The following is a 26,491-nucleotide window of genomic DNA, read 5'->3' as shown; positions in this document are numbered from 1 at the left end:
ACTGTGCCACAACGTTACAGTCAGGCAGCTGTAGTAAACAGAAGCTGATCAAAACACAAAAGGCTTCAAAAAATAGCTGAGGGCGGCCGTCGTGTTGCAGCCGTTGCACAACGGCAGAAAAAAACAAAAACACAATCCCAGCTCTAAAAAGAACTACGGGGAAAACAACACATTCCTCTCAGGTGAAAAGTGGAGGAAAAAAAAGATCTATAACATCATCCCATAGTTAGTGGGATGGCTGGGAATTGTGTTTTTTTTTTTTTTTAAGGAAGGGAAAATCAAAGTTGGCAGCAGTGGAGGACTTGTCTGTGGGACCACGGGGACATTCCTCAGGATCCGAACGGGGGAGGAGGGAGGGGTTACTGTCGGGTGGGAGGCCTCTGAGGGGGGGGGGTTCACACAGTGGAATGTTCCAGCTCGCGGGTCATGTACCGCGACATTGTTCCGTCGCCAGTATAATCCACATTTATGCACACAAGGCATGCTGGGAACAGCCTTCTGACATGCAGTGTTTGGAAAGTCTGCGCCAGACAGAAAAGACCGGGAGGCGAATGTGATGACGGCGGAACAGAGCGCCGTGTTCACGTCAGGGAAGTTTTAATCTAATTTCAGATTGGTTTTTTTGTTGTTGTTAAGAGCAGCTCGTCTTTTTAGTCTCGATCAAAAAAAAAATAAATCTGCTTCAATAGAGACAGCGGCTCAATACGGACGCCATGAATTTGCCTTTTATTGTCTGAATGAAAGTCTAGTGTCAGATATGAACTCTGATTCCAACAGAAAATGAAAACAAGCAAACAGCTTGAGAGAGAAGTCAGTGCCTTCATACCAATCAGGAAAAAGTACTTTTACACGTGCCAGTCACAGTAAAAGATGGATTGCAAGTCATTGTGCCCTTTTTTAGCAGCAGATTTGCTTTTCAGAGAATAAAATAATTCCAGCTGTGGTTGGAGGGGCAGAGTGGCAGCTGGATTACAAAACCAGACGAATCTCACCACCATTTGGCCGACGGCTCCGCGTTCATTTTTCCACCCCCGACTACAACCCTTCATGGAGCAGACACTGAGGAGTTGCCAGTGTTTAAATTTGCATTTGAAATTCATGCGATTGGAATATCAAGCTCCAGGTTATGCGCATGGAGTAGCTTGTGCAGACACTGACCTCAGCTGGTGCTCCCGCAGGTTGGACAAGGCCTCCATCCCGTGGAGATACGAGTAGACGATCTCCAGGTCCTGAGGAACAGAGGAGAGGCGCGGTTAGACACAGGAGCTGAGAGCGAGAGCCTTAAAGCTGCTATACAATCAATATTGTTCCATGAAAAATGGATGGATGTGTGTGTAACGGTTTTGATTCACTCTGATCGACCTCTTTCCAGCCGCATCAGGCAAATATGTTCGCTTGTGAACATAGTGAAGCATTTAGCTGCTGAAGAGCAGATATGTAAACAGGCAACTGTTTGCTAACAATATCAACTGTATCAGGTTGTCGTATACAAATACACAAAGTGGTAAGGCTGAGACATGAGTTATATTTAGTCCACGTGATTTAAATATCAATCGTTTCAATCAACTACCTGCTTAACGCTCAGACTCGATCCCAACGAGCAAAACGCATCGACAAAAATCGCACTAAAAGGTAGCAGAGTAATGATCACGCCGTCACTCTGACACTTAAAACTACTGCTTATCCATTCAGCGGTGGACAAACTGGCAACTCGCACAACAGAAAACCTTTCACGCAGACAGAGACATTGATTTATGCGTCCGAGCATCGGATTAGAAAGCAATAAAGCACCTCGCGGAGGAAAATTAAATAAAAGGAACTACGCTGCACAACTATAAACTCCCCATTCAATTACTTCGTCAAGTGACCCAGTGAGCGACTCTCGGCTTGTTTGGCGTGAATCCAAGTCAGAGGTGAAACAAAGTGGCTCTCTCTGAGCGCTGGCAGCCAGTACAGCGACTCCACTGTCTGCTGGTACCCACTGGCTCCGTGTGTGTTTGTGTGCGTTTGTTGTGACGCTGGTTGCAGCTACTGGGATGTCTTTGTCGGCGGCAACTGGAGGTAGATGTGGCGACAGCGGAGTGAAGAGACTCTGTGTTCAGATCCCCTCCAGACACAAACAGACGCATGACATCACACAGAATGGCTACCTTGTCTCTGGGTTGTGTTTCTGACCCGCCGCAATCATAAGCTTATTAAAAATGGGATGAAATGTTGACCACAGAAGCTGAATGACACTCTGGTTTGTGCCGGTTTGGTTTCCCAAAGTCTGTGTCAGTCAGTAGAGGAGAAAAGTGGCAGAATCACACCAATGTTAGAAGCTTTGGTACGTTTAAAGGGTTAGACTACGGTAGAAAGAGATGCAACTGCTCACAACAAGGTCTGTGGATTATCTCCAGTAACCGGGTCGTCATTTCAAATGTGGTTTTTTTGGCACTTTATGTGTCATATTCCCACTATATTCAAGAGAAGATAGTCATCTCTACGGACAATATCTACAAAACTAGGCGACTCGCAACAAAAAAATGATAAATAGCAAAACAGGTAAGAGGACAAATATGTAGTTTCCCTTTAAAGTTGATTTAAGAAATAGAAAAACGATAGAAACTTCTGCAACAAAACTAAATCTTTTTTTCAGTCAAACAACTGAAAAAATAATTCTGATGTGATGTTCAATGTAAGAAAACTCGTATATGATATACTGTATGTATAAAATACAAACTGCAGCGTCTGACTAAGATCCTGGTGAGTAAACGTCTGATAAAAATGATCATCATTGGAAATATTTTTATGAATATCACACTCTACAAAAGGATGCAAGAAACTCAGCTGCACATGACCTTGGATTCACAGAATAAACAACCATTAAGCAAACAAGTAACGCGCCCAGAACGTCTTTCAACGTTTGCTGTTGAAAGTGAATTCAAAAGGTTGAATTCAGAGGTTCCCATTAGAAACAACGGAGTGGAAAAACACTCAGTAGCTGGAATAAGTGCACCATGTAATTACAATAGTCAACAAACATGTGAGGCAGAACTAGAGCGGTATCCAGACTGGGTTATGAAACCACTCGCCTGGGTCTCGGTCCCTTGACGTCAGCACAGACTCTTTGTTGCTTGGGTTTGTTCTTTATGAAGCGGACCTCACGGGCTGCCCGTTACGTCACACAGTGATATCCTCACGAACCAGACCCTGATGTTCAAAGTGTCTGTGGTCAGTGGAACAAGCACCGCACAGGAGCAGCTGTTCAACTGAGCCAATGTTCAGACACACGCTGCCACCTACTGGGGGGCCAGGGAACCGCAGCCTGCAGTCACTGGGCACATTTGAGTAAACGCCAAAGCACGAGATGCTGCAATGAAAAAGTCAAAATCATTCATAGATTTTTTTGAGAAACCAGTTGCTTTATTCCTTCCTTCGATTAAAAACGTTGACACAATAAAAGTATCTTGAGCTAGGGATGGAACAGTATAGGATTTTTATAGTGGATCAAGATTTGTTTTTAAAACACAGTAAACTGATTGCGGTGAATTTCTATTATTGGGATAATCGTGAAAAAATCGTTACATGCGTGACTTGAAAAAGCCGTCGAGCTCTGTATTATGGTGGAGAAGTGAAAAATAGAGCAGACCTACAACAATAATCAGAGTCAGACTCTTCACCAAGTGTTTCCAGTATGTTGTAGATGTCATTTTAAGAGTTTTAAACACAGATTGATGATTATGGGTATCATAAATTGTAATTGTTTTTGCCAGGGTAATCATTGAACTCAGTCCCCTTAGCTTAAACCTCATTGAAACTTTAAAAACCTAGAACTTACATCAATTATAGACACATAAAAAGTGATTACTTGTCTCTCGAGTGGAGAAGATGGAAAGAAACAACTCGCAGATGGACTTTGACTGTGAAAAGAAGGAATTCACTTCTTCAGCAGAGAGTATGTAATAATGCAGGCACAAGGTCACCACTAGGAGGCAGTGCTGCAGGTTTCTTTTCTCCTCCACGGTGACGTCACTGTGAACAGCGCCACTCAAACGCAGCCTCACAGGAAGAAACATGCAAAACCAGCAATTGTGGCTTCAGTCTCAAATATTTCAGATCGAGTGTCTGGAAAGAATGCGAAGGACCCCATCTTTACCCACTCACTCACTGGGCCCTACAGTTTCTGGTCTCCTTTCAGACGGCGCCAAACACAATCACCACAAAGTGCAGAGGAGAGGATACGTGATGGTTTTAGGACATGGAGAGGATCAAATCACAACAGAACCGCCACCATTTCAATGACGGTTTCTGTGCTTTTTCAAGCAATTCATTTGTTTGTTTCAAACAATTTAACGCTCAACAAAACAAAACACCGAACATGGACTTTCATTATTCTCACAGCAGATTTAGAGGCTTTTGTTTCTTAGCAGAGAGATCAAAAGCAGAGGGTGTTTGATCTACGCTTTCATCATCACCACATCTTTGGCTGAAGGCAGTACCAACAGAATCTCACAGAACAGAAAACAGATCAAGAGCAGTGGGCAGCTGAAACGAGGCCATGCTGACGAAGCTACATTTAGCCAAAACTCTGCTCATTGTGTGAGCCGAGTAAAGACAAAGCATGTTCATTTAAAAATAAAAACTCCCCGGCTACACCAGTAACACCGGCTAATCCCTCCGCCTCTGAACTAATCCTTCCAGGAACACAGGTGGCCCCCGCGGAGGGAAAAACATACCAAGAAGCTGTTCTGGGTAAAACCTTGCAGACGCAAGGAATGACATTCCTCGCATGCCAGCTACATGCCGTCAACAGAAGCTCTCTTCCCCGTGTTATTCCAGGCATCGCTTTGCACCTTTATTTGTGAGACGGATGGTAGCAGTGCAATGCAGCCAAACCAGTGGAGGCATTTCCCCTCCTGGATGCAGATTAAACAATAGCGTGCCTTGAGTTCCCCGCTCGGGGCACGAAATCACACACGTACGACCGGCTTAAGACGTCCTCCATTGTGTTTGGGCTCTAAGGGGCAGAGGGTGCAGGGCCGGGCCCCGTGCCAGCCTGCTGAGTGGCAAAGCATTCAGTGGGCTGAGGAAGTTGTGATGGTTTTTTCCCCCGCATTGTGTTCATTGACACTTCTAACAGGAGAGGTTGCTGCGATTGTGAATACGGTTGCACACGGAAAGACATCTGAGCAAAAAGAAAAGCTCAGTGATCAGAGTCCCGAAGAAAGGATATCGTTTTCCCACATTTGTTAAAATGTTCAAAACTGTGCATGGGACCAGAGATGCTTGTGCTTATGGATTAGCCTGGCGTGGATCTAAATAGGGCTGCAAGTAATGACTGCTATTAATTAATATGACTCGTATTTTCTTGATTAATCGGTTGGTCTATGAAATGGAAGAAAAATGTGATAAAAAATAACATTCACGATTCCTTAGACGCAAGGCTCTATCTGACTGTCAATCTAAAACAATCAATTGTGGACATATAGGACCAAAAAAAAACCTGGAACAAGAAAAAGTCTTTGATTTTTACTTGACTGATTAATCAACTCAGTGTTGCAGCCCTAAAATAAAGAGTGACTATATTGCAGTCTTTTCTGACATGTTGTGACATGATTTGCAAAGCTGTGATAGCAGGAATACCTCAGGTACAGGTTGCTGCCTGACAGCTTTACCTCTAAGATAGGGCTGCAAAAAACAATCAGTGCCATTATGTTCTCAATTCATCGTTTGATGGGTTTGTCTATGAAACGCCAGAGTAGTGACGTCTTCAAATGATTTGTTTTGCCCGACCAATAGCCAAAAAATGTAAAAAAAAAAAAAGAAGCAAATTGACATAACTTAACATTTACTGACCTTATTTGCTTGATAAATGACCTGAAATGATTATTACGGTAGATTGTAAAGAAGGCAGTTGCGACTGTAATTCAGTATTTGTTTCTATTAATTCAGCGTGAATTCAACAGCCCTGGGTGACCCTGTGGTTAAGAAGTGCCTCTGTTTTCCTTATCTCTTAACACCACGGTGTCTGTTGGCCAGATAGGAAGCTTTCCTCCAGTCGGGCTCTTTCACTGTCGCACAAATGGTCAATCCTTTTATTCGTTTAGCTCTGGCTGAGTGCAGATAGCGGACCTCTGCATGCATCCATCACCCACTGTAGAGACACATCAAAGAGCTGGGCTGCAACCTTTCAAAGACAGTGGGACGCTGTGGGAGGGGGGGGGGGGGGTAAATTAAAGTCTCAGGCAGGGAGGTGAAGGAGATTACTGATGACCCGAGCAGATTGATGGTCAGATCCCAATATTGAATCAACAATCCCGTTTAAACTACAAATCGTGATGACGTAAACTACTGTAAAAAATAAAATAAACTGCCTTTGATAGAGCAGTAACTGGTACAGGAGAAAGGCTGATGTGTTAAGGTGTGTCTAGGGACTGATGCATCATGAGGTTATGTTTTTATATATTGTAGGAATGACCGATTAAGTGTTATAACCCCATAAAACTAGACACACAGAAGCTGTTACAGTGGCGCGCTGCCCTCACCGAGTCACCCAGCAGAGTAAATCAATGATCGTGTCTCCTCCGTTGACAACATTTACATCCCCGGCCGTCTGCATTCGCGCATGAAATCCTTCCATCCAGTGAGCCCGATTACATGTTTGTTACTTTCTGACCCGAGCCGCGAAACATGTCGTAGTTTCACCTGAAAGATCGAGAATCAGTGGAGGTGCTTTAATCTGCATCACAAGGGTACACAACAGAGAGAAGCAGCAAATCCTCACGTTTGAGAAGCTGAAACCAGCAGATATCTGACATCTTTGCTTGAGAAAACTAAGTGTTTTGCCGACTGACTGACTGACCAATTGTGTCATGTCTAGTTGTCTAAGAGTGAGAGTACAAATTGATATAAATCAAAATCACAACCAATATCAGGCCGATACCGACTCAAACAGCTGGATCGGGTATCGGTATCAATGGTGCTGATCTATTCCATTAAATTCCATCTTTGTATACTATTGATGTTAAAAATGCTGCATTAAAAATGTTCACACTTGAAGAATATAATTCCTTTTCATTTTGAAGATTTATTAAGCAAGTTGCTGGTGAAACAGATAATATTTGAATAATACAAAACTATTCAGCACAGTTCTAACGGTTTATTTGTTGCGTGATGTTTTATTAAGTCAGGAAAGCAATGTTTAAGTGAAGCCTGATGTTGCCTCGCACGTACAATAAGGCTCCCCGTCACTTTCACACAGTGAGGCAGACAGCGTATTAATCAAACGCTGGCGTTGGATCGGCACCGCTGTCGGGACTGAAATCGTTTGCGTCGGTGCGTCCCAATCAATCTTCAGCCTCTGAAAGAAGTGAAAAACACCATTCATGCATTATTTCTCTCCCTATTTCACTTGGCTGCCTGCCCACTCTACTGCCATTTACATTAAGCCAACAGAGGAGGCGAGAGAGGAACCAGCCCGGCCGCCTACTGTGAGGCATATGCGCGTCTGTCAGCACTGCCAGGCGACTTGTAAAGAACTCCTCTGACCGAGTATTCACGCCGAGCGACAGCTCACTGGCGAATTGTGATCCTTCCCTTTCTGTCCGCGGTGGCGGTCGGAGCAGAGCGGCGGGCCTGCGCTCTGACGCTTGTTGGTTCAAATACAACAAACTGTGGAGCATCGACGCGACACACTTTCCATCCCCAGATTAGTTTTGGATCCTCGTGAGCTTAAAAACCTAAACGAGAACAGGACGGTGCAACAGGGGCAAGCGCTGATTAAGTGCACAAAACTCTCGACTTGTGAGTGAAAATAATGCAATTAAAACATCCAGTCATTAACTAAAACAGAGGTCCAATACCTCAGAACTTGACGTATTAAAGCAAATCAAATGTATTTCTATTCGATCAAATGTAGCCTCCTGTAATTGGGAAATTAATTCACGCAGTCATTCATTGGTTTTTGTGCAGCCCGACACCAGGCCATGATCCGGAACATTCCTTTTGGAAGTTTTGGTTCGCCTTTCTACGCCAGCGACCCCTCGTTCAGTAAAGCGTCGGTGTTCCTGGATCTTGTTACCGAGACAGCGGACGGCCCCGTCTTGTGTGTCGGGCCGGGGTGAGCCGTGCATTCCTCAGATGACACTGGCTAGATAATGTCACACACACACACGAGGCCTAAAGAGGCCACCTCTGCCGTGCCTGCCACCCCCTGCTGCTCGCTAACCTTTGTGAGGTACGATATAGCATACCAAGTGTGGCGGAGCCATCTGGGTCAACTATTGGGGCCGTGGATCTGGGACACTAGCAGTCCGAAAATACACTAGGGCTGCAACTAACAGCTATTGTCATCATCAACTCATCTGCTAATTGTTTGGTCTATAAAAGAAATGTCTCTAAAAATGTTCTTTAATATTCCTTGTAGAATATTTCAGCAGTTGCCTCCAAAAAAAAGATAAAGTTCAAGCTTAAACATGATGACAAAAACATGCAATGTGCTTGGCCTGCCACACAGTAAGTTATATTTGAAGTCTTTAAGTATAAATCACCCCTCGTGGTTTTAAAAATTAAATGAATTTACTTGAAATGATTTGTCAATTATTTGACATTTGGGGTTAGAAAATCTCAACAATCACTATCTTCTGACACGTCATATGTCAAAAGATTAAACCATGAGAAATATAATTGTCAGTTACAGCCATAATTTACATATGACAGTACATCAAAGCACACTGCCCCTCAGGTCTTCGAGGGGTTCATTAGCTAAACAGCTAAATGTCATTTCCATAACAAAAAAAAGAAAAAAAGTCAACCCAATCCTGTTCTAGATCGTCCACGCTGGACTTTAATGCGGCTTTGCATAAAATGAAATGTCAGTCCCATCAATGTCTGGCTGTCTAATGAAGAGCATACGGCTGAATAACAACGTGAAGTGGGTGTCGGGGCTTCGTGACGAGGGCAGAGCTACGAGGAGGTAAACGGCCTGTAGCCGCGTAACGAGGTAAACAGACCGCTGGGAGTCAGACAGCCCGTGTCGAAGGTTGGAAGGTCACGTTGCTTACGGTGCAGCATCCGCTAATGGCAATATATTGCATTATATTGTCTGTTCAGCACAAACTGCCGCGGCGTGCCTGTATCTGTGTGCCAAGTGGGACTGAGGAAGACCGCCCCCCCCCCCCCGAAGCAGACAAAAACAGCAGCGACGGCAGTTTATTCAAAATGTGCACAACACTCATCATCATACACCTCGGGGGGGGGGGGGGGGGGGCAGCAGCGGTATGATGTTCCACTGGGTGCATGTCTGTCTCTGTTTGTGTTAATATTTGCGTGTGTGTGTGTGTGTGTGTGTGTGTGTGCATTCCCTTGCCTTTGTTGGTACATTCCCCGTGTTAACAGGGTGGCCCGGCAGCTGTCCTTGAATCTCTATTGACAGAGAGTGTGGGATCTGCCGGGTATTTTTATCCATTAGCCCGTGTGAGCGAGCAGGTGGAGGCTTTGTGGGCTACAACAAGGTCACACGGTGACGAGCGAGCCACTACGCCGCTATCTGCGACCGTCGAGGTCTGAGCGACCGTTTTACAAAGACACAGCACGCCACGATAGCAAAGGCCTTCACCGGCTCATTTATAAAACACTACATTCATTCCTTTGGGGTGGGGGAAAAAAAAAGTTTATCCTTCAAAAGAGTTCAAAAATAAAAAGGATCGAGACAGAATACAACTCGTCATTAAACCTGTATAAATGTTGCTCGCTACAATTTGAAGTTATATATTGATATGATAAAGACTGAGTAAGACATGTTTTGCCACTCCGTTAAAACCATGTGCCACCTGAATGAAGTTGGCACCGACTACACAAAGCTAATTAGCCGTCTAATTAACAGTAAGCCCTTGGTGTTAACTCAACAGGTTAAGCTAGCAGCGCACATGGCCCTCTCTCCTGAATAACGCTGAATTAAGCGCCGCACAAACAATCGCACTGCCACCGCCACCTGTTCAGGAGTGTTTAAGACGAAGATGGGACTCTTCTTTGCCTCATACATCCAGCCATCCTCCACTTTCACTCCTACGCCAGCTTGATGGAGTTTATTGAGTTAGGATTACAGCCCTGAATGGCGGCGAGTGGCTGAAGTGGCCCGGTGGAGCCGAAAACAACTTCGCAGTCAGAGGGGAAATTTAAAAAACACTCGGGGAGCCGCTGTTTATTTCCCACCGCGGTCAGGCAGCTGGTGGACACGGTGGCTGGCTGGAACAGGACACGGGGAGCCATGTGAATGAGCTTAGCAGCACCTACTTGAGCCGCCTGCCAGTGAAAAACCCTCAAGAACTAAAATGCACTCGGCCGCTTGAGGCATGCAAATTATATGCAGCAGCAGATAGTTTTATTAAGTATTTAAAAAGAAATATGCAGCAATTCAAGAGAGGGGGTTTCACACGTTCGTAAGGAAGCTGACAAATTTGTCTCAGCAGTAACTCACATCAAAATGAAGGCTACGCGTTAGCTGACCTCTTCAACCCATCTGCTTTGTTCAGTGCAGGCAGCTAACACAGATGTTGGTTTGGAAGTGTGTGTGTGTGTGTCTTTATTCCAACAGAAAATAGAGTGGTGCATTCAAACCTCCAGCAACCTCTTGGAAAGATAAAGATCATGTTATATAAAGAGTCCGCTTGAGTATCATCGTGGCATGTCAAAATACATTTCACAGTGAAGACTGTGTGGAGGATAACTACTATCTCACTCTGATGGCGGCATGATAGCAAACCAGCACAAGACAAACATCCCTCTCGGGTGAGAAAGTGGAAGAGTTGCTTTAAGTTACGCAGTAAGAGAGGAAATAATTTATGGGGGGAATGAGGAAGGAGCTTCTGGACAGCAATAAGGAAGAGCTGCATTGTTCGCAGCCCAAGTGCAGAACATTTTATTATTTTGCTTAATAAAGAAGTGCACGAGGTAAGACAAGCTAATTTCTTGCTTTGAGCACGTGTATCCATTACCAATTCAGAATACCGTGTCAGGACACGATGCTGCGCCGTCATCCTCGAGGGTGAAAACAAGTCAAGTTGTCCAGAAAGTAAGAATGAACTTTCCTGCATCCATCTGGTGCCATTTTAATATTATCCACATAGCATTAGTCAAGCCACACTCATACAGGATCTCACAGCGATCTAATTAGCACTGAATGATATTTGCCGACTCGGTCACACCCCGTAATACCAGAGTGCTGCTACACAGGGCAAGAAGTCAACGCCATCAACAGCATCACAAGAATACATTAAAGATCTCCAATCTCGCACCGTCTTGATTGAGCATGGCGTCGTACTTTTGAATGTTTGGATCTAAAAATTTAGCAGTTCCTCCAAACATGTATTAAGCCGCCATTCATATTTCATGAAGCAGAGCAGGGATGTGACATTTGTTATGACTGATTTTGGCCATTCACAAAGAGATTATTCATTTGGAGCCGTGTTTCTGTCCAGTAGTCGCACTCTTTCAGCTCCGTTTTCGGTATCCGCCAACTCCTCTGGGAAAATGTGTCTCTTTAGCTGATAATGCTCCACTACGTTATCGTCTAACTGTGTTTGTCTCCGGTTCGGTGCTCAAGCAGATAGTGCAATGTGGGTTTGTTGAGCTTTTTCTCTGAAAACAGCTGCCTGCTGTGAGAGTGTATCAAAACAGTAAAGTTGAGGCCTGGACAGCTGAAACTTGCTGTAAAGCTACGCTAAGTAATGGGGAGCTGCAGATTTGGGTGTTAATCCTCTGAAAGCTCATCACAGCGAGTGACCCATTGTCACTGGACACATATTGATTATAGACGTTTAACGTTTGAAATAGTTGCATCTACCTTGAGAAAGTCCTGAAGTTAACAGTTCGTCTTTGGAGTTTATTTTCTTGACATCTTATCTTTCCTCCGTCTGGGCGGAACACAAGTCACGATTTCACACCAAAATCAGGACCATTATTTGTCCCTGAAGCCGACTCCATACAAGTAAACAGCCTCTTGACGCAGTCTGTGACCACAGCGCTGCACCACGACCACCGCAGCCTTGTTCAGAGTCAACCACTGTACCCAACGATAAACAGCATCTACAATAGGTCTCTACACCGCTGATAATAACAATAAATCCTGTCTTGGAATCTCAGTGTAGAGAGTGATGCAATGATGCAGCTACGAAAGATAGTTTATGTGCTTTCCTGTGGTATGAAGAGTTTCATCAATTGCCAATTATTAAACTAAGGAAATGTTTCAGGCAACATGCCAAACATTTGATGTGTTGGTCTTAAATGTGAAAAGCCGCTGCTCTTTCTTGTCATTACATTGTAGTAAACGTAATATTTTTGAGGAAAAAGCAATATAAATCTTATATTTTTGTTTTAATGACTACTAATCATCAGATCATCTTGGGTAAAAACCACCACAGTCACTTTGTCCATAAACATACAGCCTTTACCACAACAATGGCTCAATGTGAATTCAACGGTAGACTCTGACCAATACTGGACAGGCACAAAGAGATCTCTCAGCTCCGTCATTGAACCTCATCGTAGCAGGTCCGTACCCGGGAACAAAGCCAACTGTCCGGCCAAATGAAACCCGCTCCATCTCGCTCAAACAAAGGCCTCAAAGAGGTGCCGCGCAATCATCACAAAGTTACGCAACATCGTGTAAAAAGATCAATTCATGAGAGCTCAAAGCGAAAACAAGGAGCAAAGGGTAGGAGTGGACAAAACGGGACGGGGATGTGCTGTAATCTTCCCGGGGAAAGTGGCTTGCTTGGTGTCCTAAATGATCCAAAAATGCTTGGTTCCAGCTCCCCCCTTGCTTCTGTCCAATTAATGTGACACAAATAGAAGCCAAAGGCCGGAGGAGGGTAACTAAAAATCCCCCAGAGTTCCACAATGGGAGAAAAACAACACTGATTCCTGACCCCGCCTGGGTTCAATACTTTGACTGCATCTGTTTGACTGTGCAGCCATTAATCTCATTGAAATACTTATGGAATTCAATAATCTTTAAAAAATCTGTGCCGCTTTCTCTCACGGCCTTCTGCATAATGTAATTCCAGCATTACAATGCTGCGCTGGCTGCTGGTTGCTAGGGAACAACCGGAGAAACTCTTTCAATACGAGAGCTGCTTTCAGACAAGATTTGTCTTTTAGGGCCTCAGGGCCCCAAAACATCCCAGAGGGACATTAGAGTTTGAAATCCCACCTTAAACGTCCTGTACAGTTGTTCAGGAGCATGTCTGGTTGACGTCGTTGTGGCGGCACAAAAGGATCCATTTTAATAGCCATCACTTTAAAACGAAACCCATGTAAGGGAAAGGACATTTTGAGAATGTTAATAGATGTTATCTCGACTGAACACATTTGCATAGTTTGTCATTTCACCATTCACGTAATCATGCATTTAATCAGATGCCCTTTTTAAGTTTTTCCCCCCGATAGTGGATGGGATACTTCGGCTGTCTTCTTATTTTTTTACCAAAACACATGGACGTCCCATTTTTTGTACACAAGGGCTGAACCAAATCATGGAAAGTTAGCAAACATTGCCGATAACGTTAGATAAGATTACCAACATGTCAATACATGGATACTGCAGTACACATGCAATAAGTACCTGCAGTGCTAAGTGGTACAGAACAAACACTGCCAGATTTAACAGACGAGAGAGACAGCGGCTCAAAAACAAACTTAAATCTATACGAGACATAATTTGCCACATGAAAGCATGTGCACGACTGATACTGAATATAAATGTATTACTTATATAAATTTGGCTCATTGTTTGGCACAATAAATCCCCGAATTAGTTTTTTTTTTAAAAAGCTTGGCAGTGCCAACGGTGTCGTGTTTGGAGTGTTTCCAAAAGGGCCGGTGGGCTGCAGGACGATCCGCACATGAACAGCGTGTTCCCTGTGAGGTGGGAGCGAGCCAGCGGCTTGTTGGTATGTAGACGACATCGTCATCAATGCTCTTTCATGGTCTTGGCATCACAATGGAGCGGGGTCTAGCGCCTGCCTGTGTTAGGTGTGACTCCTCACCGTTTTATCTCAAAGGCTGCGGTTGTCACCCTGTCGACCTTCCATCCAAAAAGGAAACAAGGACAGTGTTTGCAAAAGCAAGTGATGAAAAAAACAACCCACTTTGGTAAGAGTGTATGTATCTGGTGAGCTGCCAGTTCAGGTCACATCCGCTACAAGAGATGGCGGTGCTACGAGTGCCACTTATAGCCAGCTATGCCTGTACATGAAAGTAACGGAGAACAACAAAGTACAATTTGGAACCTTCCGTTGTTGTCCGTTGTTGAAAGGAGTTCAAGGCATTGCAATCCTGAAGGCCTGCCGATTCTGAGAGATGCACTCCTGGTTATGTTTATGCGTCGGGTATCTGTACCACAGTGGTGTGCCCAGCTCGCCGAGTCTTGAATGGAAGCTTCCTGTTTACACAAGTTGCCTTATGATCCCACCCAAGGCCTTTCACTTCACACAGACTAAAATAGGCCTCCGCTCCAGACGGATGGGGATTTCAGCCGATATCCTGAGGATGTTTTACAAAAGAAACATGGCGGCCCATTGTGATCTTTTAGGGTTTTCCCTTTCTTTGGCATTACATAAGCTAGTCAGAGTCGGCTAGTCAAAGGAAAGACACTGCAGACGGTTCGCTTTCTTCATTTCATAATATTTCATTTCACTTTTTTATGATCTCGTTTATTTTAATGCTAGATTTATTGTCATTTCTATTTGCCATTTATTCTTTGAGTCTTGTGTTGTTGCATAGATATGGTTTATTTCCTTAGAAATACATGATTACAATGCTGAAAAGAGGGCTCTTGTGCTTAGCCAGTAAAAAGTAAATTTTTCTCCAATAAAATCCCATATGAGAGCAAGAAGACTTCAAATTATCTAATGCATGGATCAATTCATTCTGTGATTATTCTGCATCTTTCCTTTTAAAAATTGTTCGTTCTCTCGCAATTATGAACCCTTTTTCATATGCTGCGCTGTAAAATGAAGCTGTTAGACTGTAACTCATGGGTTATTGGGCAATAATAAAAGTCTTTGTTTAGGTCTGCTTGGCATGAGTACAGCTGCAGTGGGTACAATTTAGCCGAAACAGCTATTACCAGTGCAGCGACAAAATAATTGGTGTGATTTTTAGCATTTTTGACAAGCAGGAGCTGCTTGTAACAGGGCGTCATTGTGTTGGGTCCGCACCACACTTGCCGGAGGATTCAAAGCAGCCGAGCCTAAAGGCAAGCACGCATGAACGGACCGCATCTTTCCCTCCAATTATAATCAAATACAGTCTTCATACAGCCCAATAATAACACAGCCGCAGGCAGTCAGGCCTACACAGGTGGACAGTGCAACAAAGGCATCACATGAGAAGGCTGTCCCCAGTGTGAGTCACGTACTTCATGTGACTTAGTCAAACAACATTAGGTTCAAGCTTCAAGGATCATTCATTGTCATTCTGCAACACAGCGTTGCCCAACTAAATGCGGTTGTAGCCGAGCACAGCGAGCAGTGCAAAGTTTAGTCTCCTCTGGAACATGGCCCGACGGAAACGTTCGCATGGTAACTGTTGAAATGTGTTTGAACAATCACATTAATCTTTCATATTTGTCAATGCCGTCAAGCTCACGGGTGATATTCCACAAATGATTGAGCGTAAAAACTATTACCTTTCACTACAAATACATACCAAGAACAACAAAACCTACTGAACACTTTTCAAGTCACTGAAGCTGCAACAATGCAACATGTTGCAAGAAAAGAAATGTGAATTAGCCACGTTATCATCAGCTGGTTTGGAGCGAATAAACTTTGACTCCCATGAAGCCAATTCAAAGTTGTTAATGTGAACAAAAAAAAGTAAGTATGTAGATAAGCCAACTTATTACCCATTACACTTTATAATTAAGCGTTCTTCACGAAATATAAATTATTGCAAACACTAATATCAAGAATGTGTGAATTTTGGAACTCTAGTCAGTCACTGTGGACTCATTCCCACTCACGCCACACTGAATATGTAAATGTTATTTCCAAGTGGGAGAAATATCTTTCCGGCATCGGCCATTGCTCTCCGTCCAATCGTGTCTCATCATCTTGACTGTGCAGCAGTGTCTTGACTAATCAGCAGAGACGATCGACGCCGCACCCATTCATTCTCGACACCGAATCGCATTAACAATACGCATGATGCAATGGTGAAAACGCATCCGTGGGGGCTGATGTTTCACAGTAAATAAACTTGCAGGACCATCAGGATGCTGTCATTTTGACTGACGATGCAGGAGCTCCTTTGTTACCGCGATTGATTTTTACCCATTGTGCTGTGTTGAGCAGTTGAAGAGGACTTGAGAGGTGCTTTTTCCTCAATAACACAGTTAACCACATTACCCAACCACAAAAAAAAGCAAATACTGCTATAAGAAGATTGCACACTCATGTGGCATTACGTAAGCCTATTGTTGATGCTTGGCCTTTTCTCCGCCCAGGCTACAGAACACATGAAGAGATCTGCAAAACTAATGGTGGCCAGAATGCTTAATGAAAAGGGTTTGCTCTCAGCAGGAAGGGTTTGAGTACGAAGGAAATATAGGGCCATATGGGAGAACAACTGGCAGTGGAGGGCTGCTTGAGGTCAACCGAGGAAAGTGTCAATTAGCCCGGTCAAGGTCTGAGGCGCCGATGAACCGACGGCGTTTCATAAATAATGCTGGGCTGTAACAGCCATCACAGTATGAAGTGGAGAATTACTGCTCGAACGGTACGAGGAGACCATACCACAATGTCACCAGAGTGAAATAAACGTCAACTGGGCTGAAAGGGGAAGGTTGCATCACAGCAATAAACGTGTTTCCATAAACTTTTCCCAGAGGTAAAATAAAAATCTGGGCACACAGCAGCTCTCTGGTTTAAGAATAGGAGAGAGCACCCTGATCATCTCAGACTGGCACCCAAGCGGTCTGGACCTTAATCGGCGTTTCAGTTCAGGCAAGCTAAGATAATTACCCCCTTCTTTCCAAAAAAGCAGGAAGCGGGGCGAAACTGTCAAACATTCCAGTGAGAATCAGATTACGTGGAGGCCGTGGGTAATGAACGGACATTTTCCCCGATGGGCGACGGAGGGCCGGAGCTGGGAACGTGACCGGCCGCAGGTTAGACAAACCCCCGGGGACCAATTACAAAGATAAGGTTCCAACAAGACACATATTGTACACTAATCTGCTCCACTGCGTGCAGTAAGTGGAACAACATCATTCATAATCACTGACTTATAAATGAGGGGAAAACAATGTTATGTGGGGCTATTTTCTCCCCTTTCGCTCTCTTGTTTAAGGCTGTGCAACACGCCGCATGTTCCCACCGGCACAACTCAAGGACTGTCGCTGCAGCAGTTCTCACTTTTTGACAACTACCTCCATTAGCATTGACAGCTGTTTCTGCTCATGCTAGCATTGTAATGAATCACCTCTTTTAGCTCACGAGGCGAGTAATCACCTGCCTACCACCACCACCACCACAGCTGTTAATAAACCACAGTTCGCATGAGGCATGACCGGCCACATTAGGATCTAAAGGCACGGCCAGAAAAACAGTGTTACGACTCGACATTACAGCTCCACAGATTGACAAAAGAATGTAAAAACAGCCATTAAGTCAAAGACGTCTTTGGCTGAAAGTTATTACAAAAACGACACTCTTCTAATCCGCCATCGTGACATACTTTCACTTTACTCACCAGCCCTCCTCCACTCGGTACTGTGGATTTGTGTACACTGGGAGGCGGTGGATTTCCTTTGCATACAGACACACAATCGACTGGTGGAAGTGGATTACTGCCATTGCTTCAATCTGAACGGCTTGAAGTGTGGCACTTACCAAATGTATAATTGATAACTTGGTGTAACATAGTACAAGAATAAAGCAGAAGGGAAACGAAACACAAGACACCTGCCTGAGCTACAATGGTAAACTGATTTGTGAATCGCTGCAAGTACATTAATACCCTAAAAGGATCGGGGGACTGATACGAGTGCAGCAAAAACACTTGAGTCCTTTCAGTGCAGTGATGGAGGCCAGCAGGACCTCGCTGATGAATATTTGAATGCTTTATCTTAAGCTTAACTAAGCAGGTGAGCAAACCACCGCAGGCATGACGGTAATGAAGAGACATACATAGAGCGAGCTTTCATGTTTGCGACTTGTTTTCCCGATGAAAAACAACACTTGTAATAGTTAAAAGGGACGCACGTTAAACTGGATTAAACATTGCTTTGCCGGCTGCACTACCTAAGCAAACCCCAAGCATTAAAGCATTAAGTTCTCCCTCTGTCCTCCCAATTAAGGATTGAAAAATAAATAATGTAAAAAGCTGCAAGCATGCATAGCCCAACTCTTACATTAATCTCCGAATTAAAATCTCCCAAAAACAATAGCATTAGAGTTTTGTTTATAAGCAAAAGATTTCCCCGATTTTGACTCCGTTGGTGCAACAGCAACCATCTTTAAGCGCCATTGTTACAAACACTGTAAACTAGCATTAGCTGCATGGTGAACCCGTATTCTGGGATTTAGAGAACTCTAATCACACAAATTAATCAGCTCTCCATCTGATCCACTTCATGTCTGAGCAGTTCACCAAGAGGGAGGATTGAACTGCAGATTATTCACGAGATGAGCCGGTACTGCGTGGGACCGGGGCTCAGTGCCAAATTCACTCAAAGAAGTCTGCTAGTTGTTTACAAGAACGCATTACCACCATATCGGATAAAAAAAAAAGAATATGAAAACGACTGAACTTGTAGCCAAATATGTTTCACTTATGCTATCGGTCTTTTCTATGTAGGCATCACTTTTTCCAAATGCTGGAATTTCCAAAATCTCACTGAGGAATGAAGCTCTTAATGATAGCCACAGCAAGTAGCAATTCTATAGCAGTCATGTAAATACTGCACGTCAGGAGGAATTGTCTATTCTCCGAGTCTCGGGCTGAGTTATGTAAAGACTGTGGTCGCTCGGTAGCATGAGGTCTGCTGCCTTCTGCTGCCAAGGCCAACGGAATTCCTGGAGCCTTGTTTTTCTTTTCTTTAAAAATACCTAAAGAAACGTGAACATAAGGAACTGAAACACGCCGTTGACCTTATATTGTGTGCGATTCGGTTGAGACAAATGTACAGTGTGACCCTGAAGGTAACGTCCTGGTCCATCGGACAAGATAAAGGGCTGGGGGGGGGGGGGGGGGGGGGCCATCAAACCCCTAGGCTGCACACCATCAGTGACATTTTCAATCAAATACTCCACTAAGACTTAAATGAAAGTTGAATTTTCTGCTGTGCATCAACACATGCAATCTGTCAAAACAAAAGACTTTGTTTTTTTTGTTAGGAATAGAAAGGTTCACCACAATACATCAAAGCAACCAACGCATGAATAACATCATTTGGAGTGAGACTGCTGAATAAGCACCTCAGACACCAGCATGGGGTCCCGCGATAAACGTTCAAAAAACTGTTTCACTTGAACTTCCTCTCACCCTCTGTTATTCAAAAAGTAACACTGATATGACTCTGCTGGAGGAGATCACGGATACTTTTGCAAACTCTGCAAAATGAACACTTTTTTTACACATGCACCTCCTGAGGAAGCACTCACTGTCGGATGAATCTTTGGATTTTTTTATATTTCACGTGGCATATCATCTTCAGCTTCTTCTACCCGCACGTGATCTAAACCAATATCAATATTCAGCTGTAAAAGGCGGTTTAGTGGGTATTTATTTCTCTGGTTTCTCCGATTCTTAATTGGGAATATTTGTTGGTTTCTTTAGCATGATATTAAACTCAATGCCTGAGTTTTGAATGTTGTTTGGACAAAACAAGCAATCAGAGTCTGTCAACTTGGGTTTTGAGAAATTCTGGGAGGCAATTTTCATTATTTTTTGACAATCAAATATCTGGAAGATTCATCAGCTCCTGGATACATCAGTGGACTCAATGGACCAGCATGCAATGCAGCCACAGATTGCAGCGTTACAGATCAGTGCCATGAAAATATAGACAATAATCAAGCCAGGAACATCGTGACAGCGACCTAAATAAATCAACAAAATCACACCTGAAGAACAATGCGGAAAAACACAACAACAAAGAAAAGAGAAAAGTAATGTACTCGACACAATCCTCGTATAGAATAGCAGCATTGATAGGGAGTATGTGGGGATACACAAACCTTACACATTTAAGAGGTTTGTCTTAGCTTTGTGCTCCACTAGTGTTAAATCAAGCTTCATGGGTGGAAGGTCCACCGTGTGTTTGACTTGATTCAATCTCAGCGGTGCATTTAAACACAAACTCAATCTGTCTTTTCATTATTAGATTTTAGGGAGTTAAAGTCGGGCACAAATGGCTTCACAAACATCCTGGTGTATTCCGGGAAGGAACAGTTACTGGAATGCAAATGTGTTGTGGCTTTCATTCCGCCATCATGGCAGACATTTATCTGTACAGTCAGACAGTAAAACAACCATAACCATCTTCCTGCAGTAAAGAGGCGTATGATTCAACTCTACCTTTTTATCAGTAGCTCCCTGTACAGCCATAACCCTGACCAATCAATACGTTTAATACAATATCAACAGCTTTCATGGCCCCACAGACCAGTGGGCAATGCTTTGCTTTATTACCATCAAAATATCTTTAAAAAAAAGCTGATGTGGAATTAAAAGCATGATTTAAACGAGCCAATCAGAAGCCCTGCTGGTCCTGTGTGTGGGTTTCGTACATTGGTGCGTTTGTTTGTTTCTTCCCTTCCTGAAATCACCCCCTATATTTAAACTGGGAGGAATACATCACTGTGAGCGCGGTGTGTGTGTAACCACATCAGCCTGCACTCAGCCTCCACTTTCAACATGTGACATCACTTTACTCGTACAGGATTCTGCAGAGCGCCAGCAAAACGCCACGGCGAGCAGCGCCTACATTTATCGGATGGATGGGAGTTTTTTGTTTCTTTTTAAGAATCGGAAAACCCTGAGTCGCCTGGGAAAATGGCACTACTACGAATCCAGTAAACCTGGTAAAGAAGTACGTCCTACTCCTTGACCCAGCGACCTTGAAGTTTCTTCTTTTTTTTAATACATGCTTCTAACGCCCTGACGGAAATACGAAGGCAGTAGCAAAACAACACCCAGCTTCAGAAAATTAAAAAAAACAGCTTTGGGGCGGGAAGGCGTTCTGTTGTCGGGCCATTGTTCCGGCTTACGGTCAAAAAGCATCCTGACGCTTTCCCTCTTCCTGCTTCTTATGGAGGGACAGGATGCTGAGAGACGGGCAGCTTTGTGCTCAGCAGTCATTTTACAACCTGCAACAACTACTTCCTCTCCCTGTTTATGTGCACACTTTACGTTTGGCTACAACAGTATTTACGGTATAATAGTATCTCTGCAGGTGAATATTTGTTTATCTACAGCCAACATTTGGAACAATATGAGATTTATGAATAATGTCGAAAGGCCGGTATTCTACTCTAATATTTACAATACTGCAGAATTAAACTATCATACGTGCACATAGATCAAGCATTTATCTTTTTTAAATGATAGAGCTGAATGCATTAACCAAGCAGCTCTGTGCCATTTACATGCTACAATGTCTTTGCAGTAATTTAAATAGTAGGCCTGTACTGATGTTAAAGTAAATACGATTTTCCTTTAATACACAAATGTGTCTTCACTCGGTCAGTTATTCTTAACCCTTTTATTTTGGTACGAAGTCATTTTCTGTGATGCCACGGTTGTTCTGCAGACAAAGGATTATTTGTTATTTTAGCTGGACCATTAAACTCCTTGCTCTTTGTATCCAAGCCGGAGTCACGACTGGCTAACGGCCGAGAAAATTCTGTTTGTTTTGCTCACGACAAGTCCCCCCCAAATGCATTTGTTTTCTCCCTTGTTTCCTCCACTGCGCCCCTGCGTCTGCTCTCCTGCGCTGCAGCAGAATATGTGGAAACGATGTAAAGTAGGCAGCTCGTCCCTCCAGCTACGTGAATGTGAAGCAGGGTCACCGCAGCCGAGGACTGTTGTTTTGTGGTTTTTAGCTTTGCCACCTGGCTAAACAAGAGGGAGAGTCTACTTGCTGCACATTAAACAGACCAACTACAGCAGAAGTCTATCCGAGCACCACGGAGGACCAAGTGTGTGTGCAGGTTTTTGTTCCTGTAAGTCGCCAGATTTCACTCGTCTTTTTCCTGGTTAGGTGGGGCAGTCTTGGGTTTCATAATCTTAAATCCTCCATGACAAACAGTTCAATGGCGAGATAAAGAAATGAATGCTGCATTGAAATATACCGCTCTAATCAGTTCAGCGCAATTCAATGCCTTCATAGTCCACACAAATGACATTAGAAGGAACTTAACAGGGTTCAGCGCACAGTTTGGACTGCTAAAGATTGTCCAACTCCCACCTAGTGGCCTAACAAACAAACAAACATGTCACTCTCACACACTGCGGCTGCCCTTTGCTTTTGATAATGAACATGCATTCTTGGAAAGCAATGAGCAACGGCCATCGCAAGTTATCAGAGGCCAAAGAGATACGTTAAAAACAGCTTGTTTTGTCTGACCAACAGTCAAAACAGAACCCGTTTCATTTAAAATGATGTGAAATGTGCATCGGTTCTGTTTGGTATGATTTTTACGAGACAAGTACATGACATTGTATGTGTCTGGTGGAGTCTGTGGTGTCCTGATAAACCAACTGCCATATCTTTGATAATTGTAATATTAGTTTTCAGCTCAGATCTAAATATGGACCCATACTAGCTGAGGCCGGCTCGCTGTCACTGTGTCCTGGTTTGGTCTCCTTCAGTCATCTGTGCAGGGATTAAAAACAAGGCCTTAAGGGAAGACAGTGGCGGAGAAGCTCTTTTAAGATTAAAAAAAGAACCCTTACTCGATAGAGTCTACATCATCTGTTCAGCACAATTAAGATTATCGCTAAAATGTGTGGCTTGATCGAGTAATAGTTGGAATGTTTGGCCTACTAGTTGGAGAAGGCATCACATAACTGGAGGGTCTCATGTTAAACCTTACAAAACATCCAGGATGTCCGTCTAACTCACGACATGTTGCTATTGAGAACCAAACTGCATGTTTAAAGAAATACAGTTTCATTCAAAGGAATGGAATAATGAATTTTGGATAGAAATTTGAGATCAATTAGTCACGTCATGTTATCGTAATTTATATCAGAACTGCAAAACTGTGCAGCAGTGCATTCCTTCCTCTTCCTTCTCGAATATCAGACTGCCTCCTTCTGCTCACTGACAAACATTCCGGACACTTCCACTTACAGTCCAAAGGCACGCAAAGGAAACTGACAAAACCAGTGTGTCAAGCGGCCGGTTATTTCACCTGCCATGTGACAAACGGGGCGAGGCAGAGGGGTCAAATCCCGCCGTGGTCAGCCCTGAGCGATAAAGACAGATCCCGCTAACCGTCAGCTAATCCTGACAGAGAGGCCCTGCCAGCGCCATTAGGATAAACCGTGTCAGCCGCCAACCGACACCAGACACTTGAAAAGAACCGCCGGGGAAGGTGCCGCTGTAGAACGACTCAATACCATGAAGATTAATGTCAGAAGAGACTTTGTAGTTATTACGTCTTTGGCTTTTCTGATGAACAACCACAGAGAAGAGAAAGGAGTGGACTTCTCTGTGACGCCACTGCAGAATGACACGGATGCGGTGTTTCTTAAGACTTCTAAATCCTGTTAGCATGTCGCACTTTTGCTTCTGACTGAATCGTTTATGCGTCGTCGTTTAGTCTTTGTCCTAGTTGACCTCGCCGGTCAGGTTTCATCAAAAGACTTCCTGAATGAAATGTTTGCATCCGGACACAGCATGGGTTCATAGCAGAGTGTTGAAGGACCACAGATTTAATTTTACTGAATCACACATTGCCAAAGCCTTCGCATCTTTGAATCAGACTATATTCCAGCTCACACATTCCAAGTAATCTCTCCTCACATGTTCGTGTCAGAAGCAGCACTGAGAGCCATGTTGATGTTAATTCTCTCAGGTGGGTCAGAAGAATGAGGCAGCACAGGTGCTAGACGGCCAGCTTTGAATCACATTCTCACTTGCATATCAACAATAAGGAACATTAAAAAGCTATTTCCAGTTATCAATTAAAGGACCGCATCATCAAAACTGCCAGCGATTATTTCCCACTGACAGATTTACCAGTTATATGGGCAATAAAACAAAAACATGACAAGAAATACAAGCAATTGTGGATCGATGACTTCGTCAAGTGACGGAGAATTGATTTGCAAATGTTTTGATAAAAGATTTATCGTTGAAGACATTTTTTTCACACGCAAATATGACAATTTGCTACATGACAAAAGAAATATGATTGCTAATAGATTTAAGATTTAGGCAGTTTGCAGACACCACTGGGCTCAGAGGTATTTTGCCAGGGATCTTTTTTTGTTTCATGGACAAAACAATTAAGCAATTCTCAGTGATGAAAATTTCAGCCTAAATATAAACTCCAAATGCTTGGTCCCGTTTTAGATGAGCATTGCTGCTACTGATGCCAAACCCAAATGATCCTCGTCTTTGTCTCCATAACGGCATCTGTCACTCGGACACATTACTGCATTAGGAGCCCGCGTGAAGCATGTAAAGCCCGTGGGCTCGTACAGTTAACAAGCCGTCGATGACACCATAATCGTTTCCCCCGATGTCAGATAGACGGGCAGACGGGTGTGCCACTATCTGTAGCCCACTGGTGTAAGTGGTGGCCTATCGATTGTCCATTGTGTGAAGCTGAAGCCGCATCCATTTGCAGTGGAAGCAGTGGTCCAAATGAAACGATGCCATCTCCGCAGCCAAACCAGGATTTATTGCATGCATCTGCAAATTCTAACCGCTCATTCACATACATACATACATACATACACATATATATATTTATATACATGCCATGCAAACTCATGTGTGTGCCTTTATGTGGCTCAAGTAATAACCACAGACCACAGGATTTGCATGTTCACAAGACATGCAACCCCAGCAGAACTATATTGGTTCAGAAAACAATGAGGTGATATTGTGCACTCAAAGCACTGAGCAATAAAAACAAGTCATAATAAAGCATTATTTATTTTTTTTTACCACAAAGCATTATTAGAAATAAAATCCCAACAGAGACAAAACAACTATAACAATGATAAGCCCAACTAACACTTGCATCGTGTCTCAGTCTACCAAATATAATACAAACTGAACCAAATGTTGATGGGAAACGTCTGTGTAGCCTACACCAGCTAGAGGCTATTAGCTCGGTTGGGATTAGCCACAGACTGTGCCTCTCACGTGCATATCTTTCTACCATTTATATAGGTTTTCTTTTAGAGTTTTTTCCCAAAATGCAAGTGCGCATCACATGTAAAAGCAGGACGCACACGCGCTGCTGTAGCTCAGTGTGAGTGTTAGACTCCCACCAAGGCTAACTTACAGCTCCTGTTATGTTAAGTAGCCTTGATTATCTCTGCTGATAGAAGGCTTAGCGGGATGCAGCCGTAGCCACACGTTAACACCGGAGCTCAATGGCAACAGTTGCGCACAGACGCACTGCTACTCTGTTACAGCATGTTGCAATGTCGTGTTGTAATGTAGCGAGTGGACGGCTAATACCAGCGGGTATCAGCGCTCTGGAGACACACATTCAACAAATATAAATTCTTCTGACCTGTTGCGTCCTTTCAGCCGGGCTCATCATCACAGCCTGCCGAAAGCTGTTATCCACGTAAGACGCCATTGTTTTGGGAAGACGCCGTCTGCAGGATACTTGAATTCCTTGTCCTAAATAAAATGTTTATAAATGTCCAGCGCCACGGATACAAACAAAAGAAGTCCCCCCCTCCCCTCTCCCTTTGCTGCCTCGCTGTGTTCTTGTCGCCTGTGGTCCGATGCTAGCGGATAAGCTGGGAGTGCCCGGAGCCAGAGGCCACGACCGGAGCCAGACAGCCGAGCAGCCTCCTCGGGACGGCTGTGTGTCCGTCGCCCAACACCAGTCCCACCGAGAGGAAAACTTATTTTAAAAGGACGGCTCACTCGCTTCTCTTTAGAGTTATTTACTCAATGCAAAATAAAAAGGTCCCTTTATTCAAGCCAACGCTCTTCAAAGCCATTCCTTGTCTCTTCAGCGTTCTGCTAGCGACGCAAAATAAATTACATTCCAGGATCCAGCAAACAAACAAAACAAAGTACGCTAACTGTTATCCCGTCAACAGCAACCTGGCGTCCATCGTGAGAGGTAGACCCGAATACACTCACTGATAACATGCATTACATCAACATTTTAATGGCTCTAAAAGTGGGGATAGGTCCGCCGCCGCTGCGCTCTGTTGTATGCCACCATGGTGACTGACACAGCGGCGTAAAGTCGGCCATAGCTGACGGTTACACTTCCTTGAAAGATTTTCAAAATAA

At 43.8% G+C, this 26,491-nt stretch overlaps 1 protein-coding gene across 5 annotated transcripts in view; it reads right to left on the bottom strand.

The window, feature by feature from the left end:
* rapgef2b (Rap guanine nucleotide exchange factor 2b) overlaps positions 1-25,889 on the bottom strand; it is a 90,476-nt gene extending 64,587 nt beyond the window's left edge. For all 5 annotated transcript variants that reach the window (XM_079268854.1, XM_079268857.1, XM_079268856.1 and 2 more), the window contains exons 1-2: positions 25,749-25,889; positions 1,159-1,229 (exon numbers count right to left, since the gene is read on the bottom strand). In XM_079268854.1, coding sequence (XP_079124980.1) covers positions 1,159-1,229; positions 25,749-25,817 — 140 coding nt within the window. In that variant the 5' untranslated portion in view covers positions 25,818-25,889. The remainder of the gene's footprint in view (positions 1-1,158; positions 1,230-25,748) is intronic.
* Between the last annotated feature and the right edge of the window lie 602 nt (positions 25,890-26,491).

The sequence above is a fragment of the Melanostigma gelatinosum genome (assembly GCF_949748355.1).
Source record: "Melanostigma gelatinosum genome assembly, chromosome: 5".
Classification (NCBI taxonomy): Eukaryota; Metazoa; Chordata; class Actinopteri; order Perciformes; family Zoarcidae; genus Melanostigma; species Melanostigma gelatinosum.
Note: the sequence above shows the minus strand (reverse complement) of the source record. Positions and strands in the feature narration are given on the sequence as shown.